A 27,333-nucleotide genomic window follows, 5' to 3' on the forward strand; every position below is an offset into this window, starting at 1 on the left:
TGTCCCTCCTGTCCCCGCTTCCCCCTGTCACCGAGGGACAGGCCGCGGGGCAGGAGATGGGAGCGGGGATGTCCCTCAGGTCGCCGCTTACCTCAGATCCCGCTGCCTGCATGGATGTGGTAGCGGGGGGTTTCTTCTCCCCACCGCTGTCCCCGGTGCTCCCGCTGCCTGCGCGGGAGGAGGGGGGGGGGGCGGGTGGTGGTGCTGGTCGCGGCCTTTCCTCTGCTCCGACCCCACCCCCCGTCTGTGTAGAGTGAGAGAGTGTGTGTGTGTATGTATTTATGGGAGAGAAAGTGTGTGTGTGTATATGGGTGTGTGTATGTGGGTGTGAGTGTGTGTAAGTGTCTGTGAGTGTGTGTAAGTGTCTGAGTGTGTGTGTAAGTGTGTGTAAGTGTGTGTAAGTGTGTGTGAGTGTCTGTGAGTGTCTGTAAGTGTGTGTGAGTGTGTGTGAGTGTCTGTAAGTGTGTGTGTGAGTGTGTGTGAGTGTCTGTAAGTGTGTGTGAGTGTGTGTGAGTGTCTGTAAGTGTCTGTAAGTGTCTGTGAGTGTGTGTGAGTGTCTGTGAGTGTCTAAGTGTGTGTAAGTGTGTGTGAGTGTGTGTGAGTGTGTGTGAGTGTCTGTAAGTGTGTGTGAGTGTCTGTAAGTGTGTGTGTGAGTGTGTGTGTGTGTCTGTAAGTGTGTGTGAGTGTGTGTGAGTGTGTGTGAGTAAGTGTGCGTGGGTGTGTGTGAGTGTGTGTGAGTGTCTGTAAGTGTCTGTAAGTGTGTGTGAGTGTGCGTAAGTGTGCGTGGGTGTGCGTGAGTGTCTGTGAGTGTCTGTGAGTGTCTAAGTGTGTGTAAGTGTGTGTGAGTGTGTGTAAGTGTCTGAGTGTGTGTGTAAGTAAGTGTAAGAGCCGGAGCGGGAGGTGGGAGGTTTGACAGGGAGGGGGGGCGTGGCTTGAGCGGAGGGACCCGCTACTCTCCCCCCCCCTCCCTCCACGGACTGCAGGAGGGAGATGCTACTCTCCCCCCCCCCCCCTCCCTACACGGGCTGCAGGAGGGAGCTGCTACTCTCCCCCCCTCCCCGGACTGCAGGAGGGAGCTGCTACTATCCCCCCCCTCCCCGGACTGCAGGAGGGAGCTGCTACTCTCCCCCCACTCCCTCCACTGGCTGCAGGAGGGACCCGCTACTGTCCCCCCCCCTCCCTCCACGGACTCGGGCTGGAGCACTCATACATACACACATACACACACACACACACACACACACACAGGCACTCACGCACTCATACACACACACGTGCGCACACACATGCAGGCACTCACACACTCACACACACACACACAGACAGGCACTCGCACTCACACACACAGACCGCTAACCCCCCCCCGCCGCAGTACAGGGCCCGCCGTAGCCGCAGCGCAGGGCCCCGCCACCCCCCCAACCCCCACAGCACAATGACTTCCCACCCCCTTAACTTTGTGAAACAAAAGTCACAAGACGTTGTACAGGCAAAATACTGTACATCTGTTAAAGTGCAGTTGTCTGTTTATTTCTATATAATAATTGTGTGCAGTGTGTCAGTGTGTGCAGTGTGAGCAATGAGCAGTGTGTGTGCAGTGTGCAGTGTGTGTGCAGTGTGTCCAATGAGCAGTGTGTGTGCAGTGTGCAGTGTGTGTGCAGTGTGTCCAATGAGCAGTGTGTGTGCAGTGTGTCAGTGTGTGCAGTGTGAGCAATGAGCAGTGTGTGTGCAGTGTGCAGTGTGTGTGCAGTGTGTCAGTGTGAGCAATGAGCAGTGTGTGTGCAGTGTGTGTGCAGTGTGCAGTGTGTGTGCAGTGTGTCAGTGTGTGCAGTGTGAGCAATGAGCAGTGTGTGTGCAGTGTGCAGTGTGTGTGCAGTGTGTCAGTGTGAGCAATGAGCAGTGTGTGTGCAGTGTGCAGTGTGTGTGCAGTGTGGCAGTGTGAGCAATGAGCAGTGTGTGTGCAGTGAGTGTGTGCAGTGTGTGCAGTGTGCAAAAAAAAAATGTAAAAAAAAAATGTAAAAAAAAAATTTTAAATTTTTTTTTTTTTTTTTTAAAAACGGGAGCCACGGGAAAACCGCGTTATAACCGAATCGCGGTATAACGAGGCGCGTTATAACGGGGTTTAGCTGTATATATATATATATATATATATATTTGTATTTTTGCATTGTAGATCATTTGTGTTGCATTATGTGGTTTAGCCTATTATTTGGCATCCATTTATGCGTTTTAATATTGTGGATTAAGGAATCTCTGCCTTTAGCAGTAGTATCCCCGATCTATTTTTGAACCTTGCCCACTTACATTTACAATTGCTATTTATGTGATTCACTTTGATTATTTTTAGTAATGACAGGAGTCCCATCTTAGTATGGACAGGTGTAAATTGTTCATCTGTGGTGAGTATAATCAACATTATGTAAGTTGTGCGGAATTATTTTGAACTATTTATACTATTTAGATATTTTAAGTTTTCACATTTCCCACAGTAGTATTCAAATTTGACTTCTTGTAGTCCTTGATGCACATGTGACTCGTGTACCCAATACATGTGCTGTGGTTGATATAAACGGGTGGGAGGTTTTTGTTGATGTCAACTCCTGATTAAGCACGGTCCTGTGTGAAACACATCGAGGTACATCATCACACCACTACGTCACTTCCGTTGGCTTAGAGGGCTGTATCGACAGATGCCCTGTAGTTCCCTGCACGAGTGGCTGGTCTGTCAGCTTGGTGCACCCAGCTGTTGACATCAAAGGGGTTTACATGCGTGTTTATAAAATATTTGCCCAATCTGACTCGTATAAACATATAAACAGTATCACAAAGCCCTGAGGAAGGTCCACCTGTGGACCAAAATATTGGTTATTATGTATGTGTAATACTATTCTTTCTTGATCACTTTCATGCAGTGCTGAGTCTTCTTCATTTTGTGTGTGTGTGTGTGTGTGTGTGTGTGTGTGTGTGTGTGTGTGTGTGTGTGTGTGTGTGTGTGTGTGTGTGTGTGTGTGTGTGTGTGTGTGTGTGTATATATGTATCTGTGTGGGCTTTACTGTGGAGGGTTTTTGTCACTTTTTTTACCCACCATAACTTAACTAAGTGTGGTGAAACCTATCCTAAGCTTCTTTTTGCAAAGCCAGTATAACCAACCCCACACTGATGAGACCCATTAAGGTCGAAACGGCTATCTGTGGGTGGGTTTACTGGCTATGCATCTTAACCCAGGCTGTGCTCAAAGCTGTGATATGCAGCAATCAAAAGCTTACAGGGGAACATGTTATATGGTTTTGAAGCAAAAGGTGGACTGTGTGCTCATTTGCATGTAATTTCCCAGAATCCCTTGCTGCAGTGGAAGCACTGTGTGCTGGTGATAATGGTGAAAGGCAGGGTTGCAGACCTGTCTAAGACATGCAAATGAGCATACCGTAATATTTCCATTTGATATATATATATAATCCACAGAAGCAGCCGGCACTCCACTTGCAAGTAGAGAAAAAATTGGGTGCTTGTCCCATAAAGCAATAATAAACCATACAATACCGTTTGAAGCACGAGATCAGGAGACAGCACTCTGGTAAGTTTGATCACAAGTTTTTGTATTGAAAAAGACACATAAACCGACGTTTCGATCCCCCAGTGGGGCCTTTCCCCAGTGGAAGCACTGTATGCTAGGTAATAATGGTGAAAAAAAAAAATATATATATATATATATATATATATATATATATATATATATATATATATATATATATATATATATATATATATATATATATATATATATATATATACTGAGTTAAGTTATGGTGAGTAAAAAAAGTGACAAAAACCCTCCACAGGAAAGCAAATATGCAAATATAACTGTATGCTCATCTGCATGTCTTAGGCAGGTCTGCAACCCCGCCTTTCCCCATTATCACCCAGCATACAGCACTTCCACTGCAGCAAGGGATTCTGGGAAATGACATGCAAATGAGCACACAGTGTTTACTCACCATAACTTAACTCAGTATTATGGTTTAGCCTATCCCATAGCCTCTCTTGCATTCCCAGTAAAATCAACCCCACACTGATGAGACCCATCAAGGTCGAAACAGCTGTCTGTGGGTAGTTTTCTGGGTATGCACCTTAACCCTGGCTGTGCTCAAAGCTGTGACCATGCAGCAAGCTTAAGCCTATAGGGAACCATGTTAAAAATGGTTATTGAGGCAAAAAGTGACACTGTGTGCTCATTTGCATGTCATTTCCCAGAATCCCTTGCTGCAGTGGAAGTGCTGTATGCTGGGTGATAATGGGGAAAGGCGGGGTTGCAGACCTGCCTAAGACATGCAGATGAGCATACAGTTATATTTGCATATATATATATAAAGCAACAAGAAAAGCAACCTTATGAAAAAGCACACGGGCATACCAAGGGAATGATTACAAAAGAATTTATTACTATGAGTAAAAACAGGGGGAGAAAATTAAAAGAGATAGGGGACTCACATCTACCAAACATATATACCTAGAGGCAAAGGTACATGGTTGAGGCAAATAAAACACCAAAAATATTCAACAAACAAAAGCAGCTCTGAATCAGGCATGCATATGTATCATAGGCACAAACTGCAGATTTGTGCACATTCTTACCGGAGATAGCTGTTTGTTGTAAAATAACAATTGCAAAAAATGGAGGCAATAATTGCACAGGTATCAAAGATGTAAATAGATCACCATTTAAAGCATAGGTGTCAGAGGCCAACCAAAGAATGACCAGAGCCTCTTGTCAGGGAAAAGGTAGGGGTCCCACTCCACAGACTCCCACTCCAACATGTTTCGACTAAAACGGTCTTCTTCGGGGAGTGGTGAGGGGAGGAGTGAGCTAGTATATATAGGCAGAATATAACAGGAGAATTCGCGCCAAACACATTTAAATTACAAAAAGAGAAAAAAAAATAGGGAAGCGCAGTTAAACGGGTAATGGTAGAATGACACCTTTTATAGTGAATTTATAACACAAAATAATAAAAAGCAATAAACAACAATTGTTAAAAGAATGTCAATAATAAATAATGTCCATAGGATCTAATTCACTAGTGAGCGGCGATCATAGCCAGCTGTTGCTGAAAAAAAGTCAGAGGGATGACAACAGGTAAGAAATCCTGGTTCAAGATCAAAAGTCCTGGGACCAGAGTAACGGCCCCAGATAGGTGCACAAATCGAGGGGGGATGGAATTTTTAGTGGGGGGATAGGGGGTTATGCCGTTAATGAGCCAATGCTTGATGTGCTCACCCAACCTCCACTGGTTGCTACAGAACGGCCCGTGTGTTCCTCCCAAAACCGCTCCTCCAAGTCTCGATGTTAGAGAACGACTGTGTCCAGCCCACTGGGTTTCCGGGTGTGACGTCACTTCCGGACGTGACGCACTAACCCTTCCCGGCTGTAACAGGGGCTAATCGATCCTCCTCCGCAGCATTGGTAGCAGACAGACACGCTGATAGCAAAAACGCCGCCGCCCTCTCCAGAGGATGAAGCCATTTGTTGGTGAAACGCGTAGGAGGAGGAGCCAGGGGTCTGTGCTCTCACTTGTCCTAGTGATTGGATTCAGCTAGAACTGCTACGTGCTCTGGAGAAGGCGGTGGCGTTTTTGCTATCAGCGTGTCTGTCCTCTACCAACGCTGTGGAGGAGGATCGATTGCGGAATCATGGTACCCAGCTGCACGATCCACCTACATTCCCTCCTCTGATAATTCATTATGTGATGAAAGTTTTTTATGCTTCCAACTATATGGTGAATCTTCAGGACTTTGTTCATCAAGGGAGACAGAATTTTGGACATTTGCAATTTACTATTAAACTTGAATTGCATGGATCACGTTACCTTCAATGTACTATTCATTAGCATGATACTGCTTTATCATAGAATCTGGAAATATTTTCCTGGACTACATAGTTTCCTCATACCATCCTAGGAATAAGAAGACACTCCGAATCTATACAGACACTGTTCTTTTATGACAGTTTTCTGTAACATTACAATCATTTAGTTCTGGACATTTAGCACTTCTGTAAATATTTGTGGCTTTTGCAATTTTTTCAGTGTTGTTTGCACCTTTAACAATCTTGCTTATTCATGTTCACAATGATAACATCATGCCATTTTCATCTTTACTTGCCTTTTCCCAGGTCTATGGTTATTTTGCCTGTCTGCTGCCACCATGACAACAACATATTAGTGTGTGCGGTGTGAAGTTTTCCATCTTATGTATCATTGTATATCCCTATTATTCCCTTAGACCTTGCATTTATTATTGTGCTTCAGTCTTACTATGGCATTGTAGTCGTAATTGTGGCTCTCTGCGATTCTCCCCTGGCCTGCAGGCGTTCTGGCAACGCTCGTGTGGTTACTATGACTACCACACGTAATTACACGCATTTGCGTGATGACGTCACACGCGTCATTTCCCGATCTACATACGGGATGACGCAGCTAAAGCCAGTCGTCTGCAGTCCCCCTTTACTCCCTCTCCATGCGCAGCCGCTTTGGAGAGGCATCTCTGGTTGCTATGATATCGGCACATAACGACGAGCATTGCGTAATGAAGTAATAAACGTCAAATCCAGATTTACATATGAGATGACCAAGTCAGTACCACCTGACAGCGTTAGACCTATGAGAAGCTTACAATGGTATTATAGACTTTACAATGTTACAGCTGTGTGTAATTTAAATGTGTTTGGCGCGAATTCTCCTGTTATATTCTGCCTATATATACTAGCTCACTCCTCCCCTCACCACTCCCCGAAGAAGACCGTTTTAGTCGAAACGCGTTGGAGTGGGAGTCTGTGGAGTGGGACCCCTACCTTTTCCCTGACAAGAGGCTCTGGTCATTCTTTGGTTGGCCTCTGACACCTATGCTTTAAATGGTGATGTACAGTATTTACATCTTTGATACCTGTGCAATTATTGCCTCCATTTTTTGCAATTGTTATTTTACAACAAACAGCTATCTCCGGTAGGAATGTGCACAAATCTGCAGTTTGTGCCTATGATACATATGCATGCCTGATTCAGAGCTGCTTTTGTTTGTTGAATATTTTTGGTGTTTTATTTGCCTCAACCATGTACCTTTGCCTCTAGGTATATATGTTTGGTAGATGTGAGTCCCCTATCTCTTTTAATTTTCTCCCCCTGTTTTTACTTATAGTAATAAATTATTTTGTAATCTTTCCCTTGGTATGCCCGTGTGCTTTTTGATAAGGTTGCTTTTCTTGTTGCTTCATATGTCCACTATCCTTTAGCACCACTGTCTAGTGTTATTATACCATAACATTAAGACAGTTTTTGGGCAACATTGATACACTGTGTTGATGCGGTATACTTTTGTGTTTTATATATATATATATATATATATATATATATATATATATATATATATCATACGAACCAGCCCAAAGACCAGTAAAGAGACAGCAACCAACGAGGTGTAATCCAAAATAATCTGTATTGAAAAGAACAGATACACGAAAGCCAACGTTTCGGTCTCTCAGGGAGACCTTCCTCAGGGCCGTGCAAACACCACACTAACAGTGACCCTACTTATATACCCAAACCCCTAGTGCAACCAATTAAACATAATCAATCACCAGCAACCTGTCATTATTTACCTGCTGTGCAGCTGAGCACCATTTGGGAACAACCAATGCCTGGACCAGAAGGAGCCATGCGGATCCACGAGCAGGGAAAGGCAATTTGTTAATCAAAGGCAGCCAGCTCAGACATCTGCGTCTGACATCCTGGAACCACGAGCAGGGAGATCCCTCTCGTGATCCAGGCTGCCTGCTCTGATGTCCATAACCTGCGACCGGTGTCGGGAGCAGTAGCGCGTCACCTGACTAGCCTGCGCGTCATAAGGCAAAGGGTGAGCCGGGGAGCCAATGGGAAACATCACTGCGCATTGGAAAGGCACGCAGTGCCCTAATGGAGGAACCCTGGCAACCAAGGACGCCAGCACACAGTCCGCGCAGGCGCAGTAGTGAATACTGATAGAGAGGGCAGCGCTGTACCCACAGCACCAATACAAGGCAGACACACGAGCCGAAACAGCCTGTGGCTGAAGTTAAAGCCACAAGAGGCAGTGGTGAAGGTACCAGGGGTCCCAGCTGCACCCAACAAAATAAAAATGACAATAAAATGACAATAAAAACAAGGGAGTGACAATGTGCAAGGGAAGTGAAGCTATGGAAGGAAAGTGTCCACACGTCAAGATAAACATGCAAACATAAAAATAAACATTCAAACATGATCAAACATCAAAGCAAGTAAAAATCAATGCGCAGGTAAGCATAAACAATTTACAAAAAACAGCCCAGTTTTAGCTCTTCGTTCAGTCCTCCTGGTGCCATGGTCCGCAGTTCATAAATGAGTCTGGCCTCCTGTTGTAGCAAGATCTTGTCCCTGTCACCACCACGCGTAGGAATAGGGACCTGTAGGATAGGCATGCATCTTAGCGTTGCTAAGGAGTGTCTATGTTCTTTAAAATGTCTCGCGACGGGGAGACATTTAAGATCCATGTCATCGCCACCACTCACTAGGGCTTTCCTGATCGTAGTGCGGTGCATGGCCATCCGCTCCTTCAGCATCCTCACAGTTTTTCCAATGTATAGGAGTCCACAAGGGCATCTGATGTAATATACCACGAATTTGGACTCACAATTAAGTGCCTGTTGAAGTTTGATAGGAATGCCACTGTGGGGATGATTGTAGCTGGGGCCCAATTGCATGAACTGGCAGTTAGTACAGCCATGACACCGATATGAGCCTGGTTTCTTGGCCAACCAGGTCTTGGAGGTGGCATATTTCTCTATTGGATCCGATCCTGTCACCATGTCACCAATACTGGGGCCACGACGAAAGCAGAACAACGGTGGTTCCTTGGCACATGTGCCTATCCTCTCATCATTTTGTAAGATCCGCCAATTCCCCCGGATGCATCGCTTGATGTCATTGGAGGCGGTGCTGAAACTGCTGATTATGTTGAGTCTGTTGGTCTCCGGCTTTTTGGACACTGATGTCAGCAATACACTCCTGTCAACCTGTTCCACCTTTTGTAAGGCGTATTGAATGTCCTTTTCACAATAGCCCCTCTCTCGGAAGCGGGCAGCCATCTGACCCAAAGCCCTTTCGGTCTCCGCTGGATCTGTTGTAATCCTCTTCACTCTTAGAAGCTGTGAGTAGGGGAGACCCCTTTTGAGTGGCAAGGGATGGTGGCTGGATGCACACAGCAATGAATTCTTGTCAGTGCTCTTCCGGTACAGTTTTGTAGCCAACGAGCCCCCAGATTTATATACAATCGTGTCTAAGAAAGCAATCTCTTTAGAGCTGTGACTGAGGGTGAAGCGTATGGTGGAAGGAATGTTATTCAAAGAAGCCACAAACGCTAGCAGGTCCTCTTCGCTGCCATCCCACAAGATGAACACATCATCAATGTAGCGTAGATATTTGACAATGTGGTGTCCATAAGTCACATCATGGAGTATATGGGTCCGCTCGTACAGGTCCATGAACAGATTCTCGTAGGACGGCGCCATGTTTGACCCCATGGCCGTCCCTGTCAGCTGTAAGTAATGATGTTTCTCGAACCTGAAGAAGTTTTTATGTAGAATAACTTCAATCAATAACATGAGAAATTCCACAGGGGGACCCTGTTGTACACCAGATATTTCAAATTTGGCGCGGACTGCTTCCAGGCCCTCGGCATGGGGAATGTTGGTATACAGACTAGACACATCTAGCGTGGCAAAAATGTAGTCAGATGTATCAATGGATATGTCACCGAGCTGTTTAATGAAGTCTGTAGTATCCTTAATGTATGAACCCATGCTGGCCACCAGTGGCTGTAGGTAGAAATCCACAAATTGTGAGAGAGGGTGGCATAACGATCCACGGGCTGAGATGATGGGTCTGCCTGGAGGTGCCACGCAGGACTTGTGGATTTTGGGCAGAGTGTATAGCACTGGCATCACTGGATGATCTTGTGTCAAGAATTTGCTGGTCTCCTCTGTGATCCAGGTGTTATTAAGACCAAGTTGGATAATTCCATCAATTTCCCTTTTGTAGGCTGTCGTCGGGTCCCCAGGCAAACGTCTATAGTGATGTGCTACCAGGAGCTGTTATCCAATTTCTTCTCTGTAGTACTGATAGTTGAGGATCACTATCCCCCCACCTTTATCCGCAGCCCTCACAATGATGTCTTTATTGTCCCGTAAAGTTTTGAGGGCAGCTCGTTCATCACTGGACAGGTTATTGAAACTCGTCTTGTGGTTCTTAAGGATATTGCGAGAGTCCTTAGTCACCAGATTCATGAACGTGGCAATGTTCGGATTGGTGGAGTGAGGATCAAATGTACTTCTAGGTTTAAATGGATTCATCTCGGTGCCCCCGGGTGGATCGTTCAGTCCACTCTTGGAGAAGAAGTCTTTCAACTTCAGATGTCTGTGTAATCTGTACATATCGACCTCCCATTTGAAGGCATCTTGGGTGTGGGTAGGCACAAAGGAAAGGCCTTTTTGTAAAATACTGGTCCGACAGATTGTATATCACCGTCTCACCGGCTGTGTCTTGGATTCCCTTGCCGTTTTGCCTACGCGTACGGGATATCGCCGATCTCCGGCCACCTCTCCTGTTGTTTCTCCTTGTATAGCACCGTGTGGGGGTATTCTGGCCCGACCCCCATCTCCTGATCCTAAAAAAGGTTCCATAGGGGCGCTATCCGGGGCATCAGATTGGTCAGTATCGCTGGTGGTATATCCCATTTTGCCAGCACCACTGCGCTTGGATCGTGGCTGGTAACGGCGTTGTGGTCCACTTCTGGCACCTTTGGTCTCTCCAAGGCCTAGTAGCCACCGGTAGACATTCCTCTCCTTGTAGTCTGTAGTCACCTGTCGGAGCTTCTCCTTTTTGAATTTAATAAGGTTGTCCCGATATGTATCCACCGTGGTTTTAATTTTGTCAGTCCAGTCCGTGCCTGTGTCCGCCGCTAGGATCCCCCCATGCTTGGTGTCTATCAGCTCTATATCCTTCTTGATTTTCGCAATTTCTTTACTTGATTGGTCAATGACCAGAATCATCAGGTCGAACGAGCACTTATTTAAAATGGCTATCCAGCGCTTACAGAACTCCACATCATTCCTACCTATAGTGGGTTGGTTTTTCACCCTGAAGCCTCTGGGCAGCATCCTCTCCTTGTGATAGTGGGATAGGGTGACCCCATGTAGGAAAAAATCCACTTCACGCTTCTTTAATTTAATGAGATCATTGAAGATGTCCGCTGCCTTATCTGGCCCCACCACGGATTCAAATGACTCCGCAAAGCGGATCTGTGCCACCTCTGCATCGCTGAAGCCAGCCACATCCGATAAGGAAGAAAAAATTCCTGTGATATCAGCAAATTCCTCCATAGCATATAAATACAATGTCACATATAGATAATAAAGATAGAAAAATGGCTGTTTCCGTCAATTAATACACTTCCCCACTGCGCCACAGTTGAGAAGGAAAATATTCAAGTACGTAGGTGCACAACTCATAAAGAATAAGTAACATAAAGCAAGCAGTCAGCACTCTAATGTAAGGCAAAAGGCAGTTGCTAGTCCCATAGGGATCCACATATCATACGAACCAGCCCAAAGACCAGTAAAGAGACAGCAACCAACGAGGTGTAATCCAAAATAATCTGTATTGAAAAGAACAGATACACGAAAGCCAACGTTTCGGTCTCTCAGGGAGACCTTCCTCAGGGCCGTGCAAACACCACACTAACAGTGACCCTACTTATATACCCACACCCCTAGTGCAACCAATTAAACATAATCAATCACCAGCAACCTGTCATTATTTACCTGCTGTGCAGCTGAGCACCATTTGGGAACAACCAATGCCTGGACCAGAAGGAGCCATGCGGATCCACGAGCAGGGAAAGGCAATTTGTTAATCAAAGGCAGCCAGCTCAGACATCTGCGTCTGACATCCTGGAACCACGAGCAGGGAGATCCCTCTCGTGATCCAGGCTGCCTGCTCTGATGTCCATAACCTGCGACCGGTGTCGGGAGCAGTAGCGCGTCACCTGACTAGCCTGCGCGTCATAGGGCAAAGGGTGAGCCGGGGAGCCAATGGGAAATATCACTGCGCATTACTGACACTAGCGAACTCTCTTCCCATGAGCGCTAAAGGCCATGTCTGTACATACTGTGCTATATGTATGCACACACAGCTGTCTCTCACACATACTAATACTCCTTATTTTTCCATCCATATACACCAATAGGGACCACATAGTATCCACACACACTTTTAGTTGTGCTACAAACTCTCACATTTCCACACCCACCCACACCATTTATATCCCTCTCACTCCACACACACCTTGTGTAGAGCACTGTTTATACTGTGGGCTCTCCATTCATTTTTATTCACACTGATACACATACACACTCTTTCTTCACTTGCTTTCAGTTACCCTTTGACACCTCTAGCCATAAAACACATCCACACCGGGGGAAGGACAAGCACAGATAACATTCCAAGAGACACTGTTTTCAAGTTATCCTTGCTTCATTCATTGTAACATCGCCGGAAGAAGAGATCAGTGTATCTCGAAAGCTCGCACAAATAAAAGCATTTCGTTAGCCACAGAACGGTATCATCTATTTATTTTTTGATCATTGAAGCTCGGCTAACACGGTACTGATACCTCTACATATATATATATATATATATATATATATATATATATATATATATATATATATACTGTGTAACACACACACACATCTCACCTAAACATAAATCTCACCTTCCTTGGTTCCATTGGAACATCCTCATCTTGTTCCATTGCTCCCTTTAACTCCAAAGAACTAAATGTGTTCCTTTCTAAGAATTCAAGCCTGCGTATGTCTGCTCGCAAAGTAAGCTGAAGATCTTTGTGACCCGATAAGAAGTTTTTCATCTTTTGCACATTGTCGAGGTCCTACAGAAAGAGAATGACAGGAAGTACTGAAACATGCCCTGATGAGATGCAGTTTTCTTAGACAGAATGTAAAACATTAAATGCACCTTTTCAGACAATGTGCCTTGTTCTTCTATCTGTAGATATATTTCTTGAAGCAGCTCCTGTATTAATTGCTTTTCTATACCATATACTGGTGATACTAGACAATAACTTTGATATCTAATGGCTCCATCAACTTCAAATTGATCTAGATCTTCAACAGCCCAGTCTGATGAGAGCACCTATGTTGTGCGGGGAAGAAACACAAATAATAATAATGAAAAAAAAACAAACCCAGAAGAAGTAAAAGTTACACTTGACCATTTTCTGCTTAAAAATTAATGCTACATAAAATAACACCAGGAATAACTACATTCTTCCAACTGACAAGAACTTATTTGCTCTAAAAATGGACAAAAAAAACAGGCGGGTTCCTGACATTCTTCTATACACTCACGTCTAATACCTTTTAAGCTAAGCTAAACTAAACGCACTCTCTGGGAATATGTATTAAGGTTTCAAATAAGCATTATTATAGAAAGAGGCAGCAGGGCCACTTAATTAGAAACTTTTAGTCAACTCACCAACTATATATGAGTATATTTGGTATCTCATACACAGTACCCAGACCTCCATATTCACTCATTTGTTAGAAAACAATTACAATAAGTATCTTTAGGGGTAAAGACACTGACCCTGTAAAACAATTACACTAAATTTGAATCAGGAGAACCTGGTTCAATTCCTGGTATCAGCTCCTTGTGACATTGGGCAAATCCCTTTATTTCCCTGTGCCTCAGGCACCAAAAACGTAAATTGTAAGCTCATCTGGACAGGGACTGTAAGTATTCTATGTGCTGCGTACCGTGCACTATACTGTAATTGTGAAGTCCTTTGAGACCCACTGGGAGAAAAGCGCTATATGAAATAAAGTTTATATTATTAGGGCACTTCAGCTCCTCTACCTTTACTGTCAATACGAGGCGTTGCCATGCCAGGGTCCTGCTTTAGCAATATCTTGTGAGTAACCAGAGGAACACGTTATCTTCATCTAAATAAATGCGCTGATAATAAAGTCCTAATGAGAAATACCATGTTTTATTGCTACAACAGAGAAATATTTACCTCTTGTATTAGGGCACCTTGCTCTTTGAGACCTGGTACATGTATGAACTCAGAAATGAATTGCTGTATCTTATTTCTAAAGTCTGCCAGCCAGAAAGAAGACATTTTCATGTCATAGGAGTGCATTAAATCATTACGACACTTTATAATCTAGAAAAAAAAGATTAAGAGATTTGTATTAAGGCACTAATCCCTACTATTTATTTTTCTTTTCCAACAATTTTTTTACATATAGAATTTAAACCGGGGGGTCCCCCTTCTGGTTCCGAGATACTTACAGTTTAGTTTCCGTTTTTCCAGCTCTGTTTTGAAAAATCAAAATGGCTGCCAAACCCCAGTGTCTCGTGGGCCACTAAGAACCTACAATGACATCGGGGGGCTTCCTACTGAATGACTGTGGATGCTATCTTTGAAAATCAAAGAACGATGACCGTCAACTAATTTGGTAAGTATTTCAGGAGACAGGGGGTCCTGATTGAAATTAATATGGATAGTTTAGCTTTGTCGATATGGACCATAGTCCCTATAGACTTTTGTCATCTACAAGAAGTAGTTTTTACCTCTCTAACGTTCGGTAGATTAGATGATCTGAAGTGACAACAACCATTTATCAGATTGAGAAGAGCTGCTATGTCACACTTATGAGGTCCTTGCTTGTCTGCATGTCCACGTGGCATGTATGCCTAGAATAAAACAAATAAATATGTATATTAATACACAGTGTTCGACAAACCTATTCCCCCGCATGCCCCTGGCGAGTGGATTTGACCTCGTGGCGAGCTAGTCATGGCCACCCAAGCAGCGCATGCGGTTCTTTGAAAATTTCCCTGCTCGCGCTGAAATTTTTTTTTAAATCCAGCAGCCTGATTGGCTGACAGGATTTGGCAGGCTGCCAAGATTTTTTTTTTCCATCCAGGCTCAGGCCACGCAGGCGCATCCTCTTCATTTCTGCTGCTTGAAGAGGTTAGTACTCCATTGCATCCCGCGGCCCGCTACCTTGTGAACCCCCCCCCTTGTGAACTGGTTTGTGGGGCGGGAGATGATAGCGGGGATGTCCCCTGCTTCCCCCCGGTCCCCTTGTCTTCACGCGGAGTGGGAGAAGGTAGCGGGGCAGTTCCCCCCTTCACCCCTGGGCCCCACTTCCCCCCCATCCCCGTGTCTGCCTGCGGGGTGGGAGATGGTAGCGGGGGTGTTCCCCCCTTCCCCCCCCCGGTCCCCGCTTCCCCCCCCGGCTTGCCACGGCGTCCGCCTCGGCGCGGGGGGGCCTGCTGCGGGGGGGGTCCTGCGGTGGTGGTGGCCTGTGGCGGCGTCCGCCTGGGGGGGGGGGGCTTCACTTGCCTGACACTCGCGTCACACAGGCAGGTGGAAGTGCTGCCGAGGAGGAGGACAAGGGGAGAGAGGAGATCCCCGGGCAGGTAATTACGACTGGCCCCCGAGGAGATCAAACTCTCAGTACCTCATGTGCGACATCCCATGTGTGTGTTTGTGTGTCTGTGAGTGTGTCTGTGTCTGTGCGTGTGTTTGTCTGTGTGAATACACCCACCCAGTCACCCACCCACCCACGTGTCCAGTCACACACCCACCCACGTGTCCAGTCACCCACCCACCCACGTGTCCAGTCACCCACCCACCCAAGTGTCCAGTCAACCAAAGTGTCCAGTCACCCGCCCAAACCCAAGTGTCCAGTCAAACCCAAGTGTCCAGTCAGCCACAGACCCACCCAGTCAGCCACAGACCCACCCAGTCAGTCACCCACCCAGTCAGTCAGTCAAGTGTCACCCACCCAGTCAGTCACCCACCCACCCAGTCACCCACCCAACCACCCAGTCAACCACTCACCCAGTCACCCTCTGCCCCTCTCTGTCTGCCACCGCCCCTCTCTCACCGCCTCTCTCTCTCTCTCCCACACTCACTCTCTCTCTGTCACCCACACTCTCTCACACTCTGGATCTGGATATTTTATTTACCCTATATATCTTAACTGCCCTATACCTACACCAAAATAACCTATACTGCTTTCTTCCAGATATGACTCTCGAGCTTCACACGGGAGATATCGGAATCCCCCCTAACCCAGAAGACAGGTAGGGAACACCCCCCTCCAACATATAACATTGTGGGAATGAGGGTACCTAGACATTGAGGGACTGCGGATCAGGTAAGATCCCAGGTGGGATTGCTGCTTTAGATATTGTGAAGCGGGGTCATCCAGACACTGGTTAAAGGGTGCAGGAAACTAGTCATTCACATCTGGCTTTTTTTTTGGCAATCCGACACACACACACACACACACACACACACACACACACACACACACACACACACACACACACACACACACGTGTAACAAGGACTAATTGTAGTATAATGTAATACAATAAATAAACTTGTGTCAAAAACTAATGTTGTTCTTACTAGGAATTTATTTATTTATTTTTCTATTTTTTTTTTTTTTAAACGGGGTGGGGCTGGGGGCGGGACTAGGTGGCGAGTAGATTTTCTTGCTCAGCGAGTAGATTTTTGGGCGATTTGTCGACCACTGTCAATACATATGTAAATGTATATAGCCCCTAAGAAAGAAGGGTGTCCTAGAGGTAATAGTTACAAATGCCAAAAAGATTTAATTAAAATACATCTTTTCAGAAACGTAAAAGCTAAAAAAAAAATAAAAAAAAATACCCTGAGAACACTATTTTTTATAAAATGCAATCTAAACACAAGCTCAGCGCTCAAAAGACATTGTGAAAAAAAAGAAATGCAATTCCTGGCGCATTCAAAAATGGTAAATAAACCAGATTACCACTGTCCATATAAGTGTCCAAAGGCTCAAAAGACCTCATCACAGTATTGTATGTCTTTATATGTATAATTTCCATTATACGGTACCGATTAGATGTATTGTCCAGTGTCCTGCGGCCTAGAAGACTTGAAGGTTCGTTCAAATAAACCTTCTTGATAGAATTTTTAAGGTGGAAAGTCCTCCTTGGCGCTTGGATCCTGGATATTCGTGCTGTTGTTCTCCAATGTAAATAAATAAAAGACAATATAATATGCTTCAATAAAGTGTTTAAAAGACACACTATCCCCTTCAATCACCTGGATGTGTACCCCTTATGTGACAATTTCTGCGATATAGGAAAGTGTATATACAATTACGTGAAAAATTCAGCAATAAAGGAAAACGTATATACAATCCCTTGCTTCCATATACTGATGTTCTTTATTACACCTGATCTTGGTAAAAGTGTTACTCTACGTATGACTCAAAGAAGTACCACCCTTAATCTGGATTTATCTGTAGTGTTCAAAAACTCACACATACTCTATTGTGGAGAGTAGTAGATCCATACATACATACATGAAAGTATAGAGAATATATCCTATTAACTTAGCTTATATGCTTCTCCAACATAGGCTTGAGTGTAGAATGATTATTATGGCCACATATATCACATGAAAAAGAAATTGAAAATATCCATAGAACAATAACGTTGAAAAAAAATCTTTGCTTAAAAAAATCACATAATACAGACAATTGGAAATTGACTCACGGATTCCCACATAAAAATATGCGGTGTGAACCTTTAGGTCATCACCAGTCCCTTTTGCCCGGTCGTAAGGAAGGCTAGATCTGTTGATTGAAGTCCCCACTTCGTCTGTACTGCTTGGAGATATTGCCAGGCATCCTTCGTGTGTTGGTACTCCTAACCACTTCTGCATTCGCCTGCTTGTATTGTATGCCTTTATTTGTATGTCTTTATTTATATAGTGCCAAAAGTGTACTCAGCGCTTCACAAAGAATACAGTACAGGGAATTATAATAATACAATAAGTGCAGCAAAATCAGACAATATGAAAGGAAATCCCTGCCCCGAAGAGCTTACAATCTAAGAGGTTTGATGGGGAATTTACAGAGACAGCAGGTGAGGGAATAAGTGCTGTAGATGGCAGTGCTTGATCACAATGGGTGGTAGGAGTGACTGAGTGTGGGACAGTAACCATGAGTGCAGGCTATTGGGACACTTGATTTGTGGGGCAAGATTTAAGGTTAGTCAGTATTAAAATGAGAGGGTTAACACAATTTACAGGGGAAGAGATGGTAGGGAGGCGTGGGTGAGAGCAGGTGTGTATGTCTGGGTTTAGGCTTGGGTGAGATCCTCAGCAGCAGGAAGGAGTAGATAGAGGGTGTGAATAGAGGATTTGTTGAGGTGTTTTTTATTGAGGGGTAAAGAAGTTGTTGGGAGAGAGGTGTATAAATAATGGTGCAGTGGGGAGTGGGGAAGTTGGAGAGAACAGAGACGTTCACAAAGGAGTGAGGAAACAGTAAACAGAAAAAGCAATAGGGAGGCCATAGTGAGATGCAGCAGGAGAGACTTTCCATGTACTGGAGGATAGAAAGGGTATATACACACAAAGAAAACGTAACCTATTAAGGGTACTCTGTCATCACCTGGTTGTTTTATGAATTAATTAAAATTAGTAACTTTAATACCCAATTAAAATAAAGGTGATTAAAACGATAATTAAACACAAATGTTGATCCTGTAATGCAGTCTTGGTCCGGGGTGGGAAGGGAGCGATTGAACCAGGAAACACACCGAAAAAGATAAAAAACAATAATAGTGCAGTATGTCAATACAATCAGGAGTATAAATGGTATCTTGGCTCTGTAGAAATTCCTACTTACAACAAGTGGAATATAAGTAAGCAGTGTTCTGACTCTGTCAGTGTAGATGAGGTTGCATTTCCAGTAGAGGGAAAGGATTCAGGATCAGGGAAACTTCAAACGGGGACCATGTCAGTATGGTATACTCGAATCCAAACCGGGTAGAGTGTGCATGGAAAATATAAACGGACTAATGGTATAGATCGCAGGAACAATTTTATCACACACAAAAAATAAGTAGGTAATGTACTTACAATAAGTACATATTACATGTACATATCAAGGTATCGTGAGGCAGTAGAGTGCTGGTCCTGGATGGTAAGGTCACTTGTGTCTTCCCTTAACCCCAAGCTTGCCGCCGATGGATGGCGTCTGACGTCACTTCCGGTGAGCGGGTGACGACATCCGGCTGGAGGCAAAGGGGACAGACAGCAACGGAACGGCAGCAACTTCAGGCGTCTTCACTTGGTGGGCAGCTGCAGCAGACTGGACAGGCTCTACGCGTTTCGCTGTGAGAACAGCTTCCTCAGGAGCAAATCATGTAATATGTACTTATTGTATATGTACATGTAATATGTACTTATTGTATATGTACATGTAATATGTACTTATTGTAAGTACATTACCTACTTATTTTTTGTGTGATAAAATTGTTCCTGCGATCTATACCATTAGTCCGTTTATATTTTCCATGCACACTCTACCCGGTTTGGATTTGAGTATACCATACTAACATGGTCCCCGTTTGAAGTTTCCCTGATCCTGAATCCTTTCCCTCTACTGGAAATGCAACCTCATCTACACTGACAGAGTCAGAACACTGCTTACTTATATTCCACTTGTTGTAAGTAGGAATTTCTACAGAGCCAAGATACCATTTATACTCCTGATTGTATTGACATAATGCACTATTATTGTTTTTTATTTTTTATCTTTTTCGGTGTGTTTCCTGGTTCAATCGCTCCCTTCCCACCCCGGACCAAGACTGCTTTTGTAGGGAATCTTTGCATATTCCTTGGATGGTTGAGAAGTATTGTAGTTTGGGTTACACACCTATATGTTATTTTTTCATTACATTTCTTCTATTGAGAGCTTTAGCGCCGATTCAAATCACTTGGGTTCATTCTGTTTGATCCTGTAATGCAGACACTGAGTGTAGTGTCCAGGATACAAAATGCGTGAAAGGATATTTTAAACCCTGTCACTTGCTGCACCAAGCATTCAATTATCCATAGGCTAGCAAAGTGGAAACAAATATCCACTGTCCTTAAATTAAGAACAACATATGGTTAGTAATTAATGCCAAACTGATGCCTAAGAGAAGGAGGTTCCCTATACAGGGCTTGTGTGTAATACGTCAGGGACCCATGTCTGCCTGATTGTGACCCTATAATGTACACCTCCTAATCGAATCACACCACTAGGTATGACTTGATACACAAGATGGCTTGTATGAAAACAGTGTGGAAAAAATAGTTGTCCACTGGGTAGGTATATTACAGTACACTAAAAGTGTATGGCTCCTATCTGTACTGAAACCGCTGGCTGCAGATGGCAGATATACTCGCAGTCAGTGCTGTATATTAAATGTACTGACGTCCTTGGATATAAGTAACCCAGAATAGTAGCATAACAATGTATGCACTAATGCCCCCAAGTAAATGGCTGTTAGCGCAGAGGACGAAGTGCAAATATATTTGCAGACAGGCTGGTACCCAGAAATTGATAACATGCTGTGGGGTAAATAACCTGTAATGACCCCAAATGAATGGCTGATATCCCGGACCAAGTCCTACTGATGTCGGGTAGGTCAGCAGGTAAACACCCTCATGTTACCCTGAGGTAACCTGCCGATGCGTTCTCGTGCCTGATAGAAATATACTGTGTAGTTTGAGCAGTCAATGAGTCATGCTGCGGATCCAAGCACTGTGTGAGTGTTGATATCTGTTCAAATCGGCAATGATGAATTACTAACCCTAAATGCGCCCTTAAACAGTCATTCTAATACTAATGTACAGGGGCATATGATAGCACGCAAGCAGGTGCCGACAAAAATGTTGTGGGCTAGTACCAAGCTGTAAGCGTGCACCCGTGGTTGATGCGTGTGTTTCGCGTTAACACGCTTTCTCAAGACTCATGTGGGGGGGGGGGGGACAGGGGAAGAGACTGACGAGCAAAGTGCTGATATTTATAGCACTATGCAAATTGTGCTAATGTATCGTTAATTGACCTGTGACGTATCCCCTGATGGTGCCTGCACAGTGTACTACGCTTTAGTAACAGGGGGGCTTTGTAGAGCACTAGATACAGTCATGTCCACTAAGGGCAATAAGGAATGATAGAATACCTTGGGCTGAATACACTCATAACATAGTAAGTATACGCCTCATGTAAAAGGCTTGAAGTGTCATATAGTGTAGACTGCTGAAGGTAAATAAGCCTGGAGAATTAGACACCCAAAGTAGTAATGGGTAAATAATGTGTACAGGTCAATGTGAAATAATTGAAGGATATTAATGGCAGATGCCCATGATACATGGTGGTAAGTATTCTGCCTAGGTCACCTAATGTCTTAAGGTGCTATGTGGATACCAGTAACCCACTGTGGGATAATAAATGAGAAACGATAATTGACAGGGATATCGGCTGTTACCCACAAGAGACAGGTAGGCAGAAATGGAGGCAGTGCAGGTAAGTGTCACGGGAGTATAGGAGTGCTCACCACAAACCGGACTGGACCGCGAGGCCGAGGTGGGGATACAGGTAAACCACCGCCCTACAGCCGCGTGAGCGGGTCCGGTAAGAAGAGTAGTTGTGGATAGCCTGCGTCGGGGTAGGAGAGTGTTGGATCGTAGAGGTACTTGCCGGGATCAGGGTTGGAGAGGTCAAGAGTAGTCGAAGTCCAATGCCAGAGGTCAAGGAGAGGAGAAGGTAGAAGTCCGATAAGTGAGCCAGGGTTCAAGGGTGCCAGAAGTCAGGAGTCCGGATACAGAGCAGGATCTATAACAAGGAGACAGGAACAGACTGCGAAGTGGCTTGTAGCAAGAACAACCAAAGACTGACTATGCTCAGCAATCAGCTCTGGGCTGGTAGCACTATATACTGAGAGGAGCCAATGGGAACTACCAGCAGTGAGGTCAGACGTAGGTAGAGCGCTGATAGGTTGAGGCTGGATGCAGAGCAGGTGTAGAGGAAACAAGATCATTGGCGGTAGCGCGCGCGACACCCGTGGTGGAAGGGGGAGCGGAAGCACGCCGCGAAGGCAGGCAGGGTCTTCCCCGGCGGCGCGCATATCCGACGGGAGACGGAGGAAGGGAGGAGGAGACGTGGGACCGGATGCCGCACGTCCCGGCGGCTGAGAGGGTGAGTGCCGGAGCCGAGGAGTAGGGCGCCGCGGGAGGTAGGAGACGCGGCGTCCTTACAGTAAGGTGTTAAGAGATGCCATGCAAGGTGTATAGGGAATATTGGGTGGTCAAATTAATAGAAAGTGTACAAAGAATCACAGCTTTTGGAAAGTTAATTTCTCACAGTTGCAAACTTGTTGTGCAGAGTCCCAATCTTCCTCAAATCTTCACCTCCAATTTCAACTCCAAATCAACGTCGCTCCTCCGCAGTGTAGTTGAGACGGGGCTTTCCTTTGACCTCCTCTCTCCTTGCCGGCACCAAGGGTTATGCGATCAGCCTGCTTGCTTTACTTCCGCACATGCGCACAAGACCCTACGCGTTTCCCGGACCACTGTGCTCTTCGTCAGGGGTATTCCAATGTAGTGGGAACCCCTCCTTTTAAAGTCCTTACAGATGACGTCTATTAATTATCCATTACAAGATAATGTTGCCAAAAAGACTATAACGCAAATATCTGTATTATATAAGGGACTACTCATCATACTTCAATGGACTAAACCTTAATCATTCTACAACAACTGACACAATGCAGTAATGTAATCAAATAATTTAAAAATGCCTATTGATCATAAACACAATACATACAGTCATTATAATGGACTTGTGGTAATACATAGAAATATTTCAATTTGAACAATTCATACATCATTCATAAATGAACTAAATTTAGCTATTTTCCCAAAGGGGGAAAGGAATACATATAATCTGACTTAATGTACATCCATTATAATAAACAACATACTATAAATTTAATATGAGAGACAACTAGGTTATACATAATGGATTAATGGATACATGAAGAGAATTTTATTTGCAAAGAGATTGATCCATACCCATGACGTAGATTGATTAACATCCACATCATCCTGGCATAAATCAACCCCCCGCAACAATACATAGATACCTGGTCATTCTTTGAGAAATGATTCTAATTCAAAGTCTAAGTTCAGGCCGAGGGGAGAAGGCGTTTTTAACTGATAAATCCAGTACGTCTGCTTTCTGGAAATTTGGGTTATTCTGCTCTCCCTTCTCCAATTCGAATTTGGGCATTCACTGACTTTACATATAAGAAAAACAAACATATAAGGCCTGCTGGATTTTGACCGTGAACCAATAAAAATGGTTCAACACACTGTGCGTTTTCACCCCGTTCTTGATGTTATTAATGTGTTCCGCTAATCTTCTTTTTAGTGACCTGCTAGTTCTTCCTACATATTGCAGGCCGCAGGAGCACTCGAGGAGGTATATCACATGGTCACTACTACAATTAATAAAAGATCTTATTTTGCATTCCTCATTGGTCACGTTTGATTTGAATGTTTTTCTGCTGCACACCCCTTACAGTTGGTACAGACATGGTAACCATTCAAACCTTTTATCCAATTCTTGGATTCCTTAGCCTTAATCTGACTTGGTGCCAAGACTTTTTTTTTTTTAAATTTGGTGCTCTCTTGAAGATGATTCAGGGATTTTGTGGAAGGATTGTTTTTAAATGCTCGTCTCTCAATAATATTCCCCAATGTTTTTTTAAGACTTTTTTTTTTTTTTTTCAGGGCCATAGCATTATACTCTGTTATGAAAGAAATTGTGAGATTCTCTTCAGTACTCACATCTTTTATTTTATTTTCTATAATTTTCCCTCTATCAGCAGCTTCTATTTTCTCATAGGCCGTTTCTATTAATTTTCTCTTCATAGCCTCTATTGAGAAACATAATTTTTAATTCACCAGCTTGCTCTATAAATGTCTTTTTTTGTGAGCAGTTTCTGCATAAGCGGGAAAATTGGCCAAGGGGGATATTGCTGATCCACTTCGGATCATGATGGCTTGATGCCAATAGAAAGTTATTTACATCAGTAGGTTTGTGTAATGTTCTTGTATGAATTTTATTATTTTCAATGAAAATCACCAAATCCAAAAAATTGATTGATGTATGATTTATCTCACATGTAAATTTCAGGTTCAACGGGTTATTGTTGATGTGCAAAATGAAGTTATCCAAATCATCTTGAGTGACGCTCCAAATGAACAACACGCTGTCTATGAAACGGCGAGACAGCACCAGATTCGCACCAATTGGGTTGCCGAACCATATGTAGTCGCGTTCCCACATGCCCATAAAGATCTTCTCGTAGCTTGGTGCAAATCTGGTGCTTATCACCATTGCACAGACCTGTAGGAAAAAGTCCCAGTTGAAGCTGAAATAATTATGTTCTAAGATTAACATAATCACATCTAGCAGAAAGATGATTAGATCTTCATGTATTTCTCGATCTTGCTCTAGAATACGTTTAACAGCTTCTCGTCCCAGTTGATGATCTATCACAGTATATAGTGACGTCACACGTACCCCATATATAGTGAGGCTGCCATCTTATATCTTTCAATTGATCCAATACGTGAATCGTATCCCTTATGTATGAGGGTAATTGGATAAAATATGTATGCAGAAAGTGATCTATATACTATGATAAATTAGTTGTCATGGACGAGATGCCGGACCCTATAGGTCTCCCTGGGGGATGTGTCTGATTCTTACGCAGCTTCGGAATGAAGTAAAAAATAGGGATTTTAGGATCCTGTCTATCTAAGAAATCGAATTCTTTTTTTATCAATACATTACTTGCTCTTCCTAATTCTAGCAGATCACTTATTGCTTCCCTATATTCATTAGTTAGATTACTTTCAAGGTTTTGATAAGTAATTGTGTCTCCCAGTAATCTGACTGCTTCCTACATGTAATAATGTATGCATGGTCCATTACTACAATTCCTCCACCCTTGTCCGCCATTTTAATGACGATATCCTTATTGGATTCTAGGGATTCCACACATTCTCTCTCCTCTCTGCTCAAATTATTATTCCTGTTTTTAAAACCGTTTACTTCCTTTTCAAAATCCTCAATGATCATTTTTGTGAAAGTCTCCACAAAATTCCCTCGGCAAAAACTGGGATTAAATGTAGATTGTGCCCTAAAAGGTGAATATGCTTCCTCCAATGGTAAGACATCACCCAAAATCGGACTACTTAAACTCGTATTTGCTGACCTACCAATATCAATCACAGATCTGCTTATAGCAACCCTCATGAAAAACATTTTAAGGGAAAGTTTTCTCACAAATTTGTGAGTATCAATAAACAGTTCAAACATATTGGTGTTTTTTTGTGGGTCCAGATGATAGTCCCTTACTGAGCACTCTTTCCTCATTCTTTGTTAGTGAGTACTTACTGATATTTATTACATTATTATTTAATATTGGCTGTTTGTGTACTGTTTTTTTTCTTTTTCCTTCCCCTCTTTCCCCTGAATCTTCTCCTCCTCTCTGGTCTGGTTCTCTCCCTGTCCTCTATATTGTCTCTCCAACTGTCTCTCCTCTCTCCCCCCCATAAAAAAGGAGACTGTTCTCTCCTAATCTGATGCCTATGCATATCTATTCTATCGCTCACATTTGGGCGTTTGTGACGGTTCAGGGGATTCCTTCCCCTGCTTGTACCCCTGACGTCACCCTCGCTGCCCCTTCTCCTGACAAACTCCCTTCTTGTGACCGCTCCTGTCCTCCCCCGGCAGCCTCTGAAGCCGTTCCGTTGCCACGACGCGCGCCCCGCAGGCCTCGCACACCCGCGCGGTCCCCGAGCCCCTGCTATGACGTTCCCCGCTTCAAGTCCCCCTCGGTGGCTACTCCCATTCCCATACCTCCGGTGGCAGTTGCCTCCATTCCTTCTCTCCCCGCTGCAGGTGTCCCCACGGCGCGGCGCTCCGCGCGCCTCGTGACGCAGCCTGTGCGCTCGCACCCTCAGATTACAGAGGGCGTGCGCACACGCTCCTCTTCTAGAATTCCCGATGTCTTGAATCCTCCTCTCATGCCCTGCAACAATCTCCCTCATTGGTTCCCCGGTCTCCTCCTCCTCACCTATCCCTGCTGTCTCCATCTTCACTCTCTGTTCCTCCTCTCTCTCCCATTGGTGGTCCCTTCTTTATAACCCCTGTCTGTCCTTTCTATCATTGCTCTGCATAGCTTCTGTTATCCCTGTGTGTGCAGTCCTATGCTTTGCTCTCTCTGTGTTCCAGCCTGTTCCTGCTTATCTCTGGATTTCCCTGGTTTGACCCCTGATCGTCCTGGACTACTCTGCTCTCTGTTGCCCTTGAACGCTGCTTACGAACTCTACCTTGCTGACCTCTGTAACCCCTTGACTCGGCTTACGAACTTGACTACTCTACTCTCTGGATCCCTGGACTCTGGCGCACGGACACCACTATTCTTATGCTTAAACCATCAAGACGTTGCAAGTATACTAACTAATCTTCCAACAGGCCCAGCAACGCCATACCACTCTCCGGGCTTGCCCCCACTGCTGTGGGTGTGTGGTAATACCGTTCCCACCTCAGTATTGGGGTCTTGCCAGGTCTGCGGGCATACAGGCGTGACAGCATTGATATATTGATATATGTATACGCGGGGGAGAGGGGAAAGGACAGCGATCCAAGCAGGCAGCTCCACCGCCTCCCCCTGCCCGCCAGCGACTGCGCAGCCACCATTGCCCGCCCCCGTGCCCATCTCCCGCACCAACTGACTGGGTGGGTGGGGGACAGTGACTGGGTGGGTGTTAGATAGTGACTTTAGACAGTGACCAAACAGTGACCTTGACAGTGACTGGGTGGGAGACAGTGGGTGGGTGGCTGGGAGACGGTGACAGTGACTGGGTGGGTGGGAGACAGTGACTGGGAGACAGTGACTGGGTGACAGTGATTGGGTGGGTGACAGTGACTGGATGGGTGACAGTGGGTGGGAGAGAGTGACTGGGTGACAGTGACTGGGTGGGTAGGTGGGTGACAGTGACTGGGTGGGTGACAGTGACTGGGTGGGTGACAGTGACTGGGTAGGTGGGTGGGTGACAGTGACTGGGTGGGTAGGTGGGTGGGTGACAGTGACTGGGTGGGTGACAGTGACTGGGAGGGTGGGAGACACTGACTGGGTGGGAGAGGGTGACTGGGTGACAGTGACTGGGTGGGTGACAGTGACTGGGTGGGTGACAGTGACTGGGTGGGTGACAGTGACTGGGTGGGTGACAGTGACTGGGTGGGTGCCAGTGACTGGGTGGGTGCCAGTG

At 44.8% G+C, this 27,333-nt stretch overlaps 1 protein-coding gene across 2 annotated transcripts in view; it reads right to left on the reverse strand.

Annotated features, from left to right (window-relative positions):
- C3HXorf38 (chromosome 3 CXorf38 homolog) overlaps positions 1-27,333 on the reverse strand; it is an 88,910-nt gene that overhangs the window by 29,659 nt on the left and 31,918 nt on the right. The window contains exons 3-6 of one of the 2 annotated variants that reach the window (XM_075589692.1): positions 14,715-14,837; positions 14,155-14,304; positions 13,095-13,271; positions 12,835-13,008 (exon numbers count right to left, since the gene is read on the reverse strand). In XM_075589692.1, the coding sequence (XP_075445807.1) occupies positions 12,835-13,008; positions 13,095-13,271; positions 14,155-14,304; positions 14,715-14,837 (624 nt within the window). The remainder of the gene's footprint in view (positions 1-12,834; positions 13,009-13,094; positions 13,272-14,154; positions 14,305-14,714; positions 14,838-27,333) is intronic. The other variant, XM_075589693.1, reaches the window with a different exon arrangement.

This window comes from Ascaphus truei, chromosome 3 (genome assembly GCF_040206685.1).
Source record: "Ascaphus truei isolate aAscTru1 chromosome 3, aAscTru1.hap1, whole genome shotgun sequence".
NCBI classification, from domain to species: domain Eukaryota; kingdom Metazoa; phylum Chordata; class Amphibia; order Anura; family Ascaphidae; genus Ascaphus; species Ascaphus truei.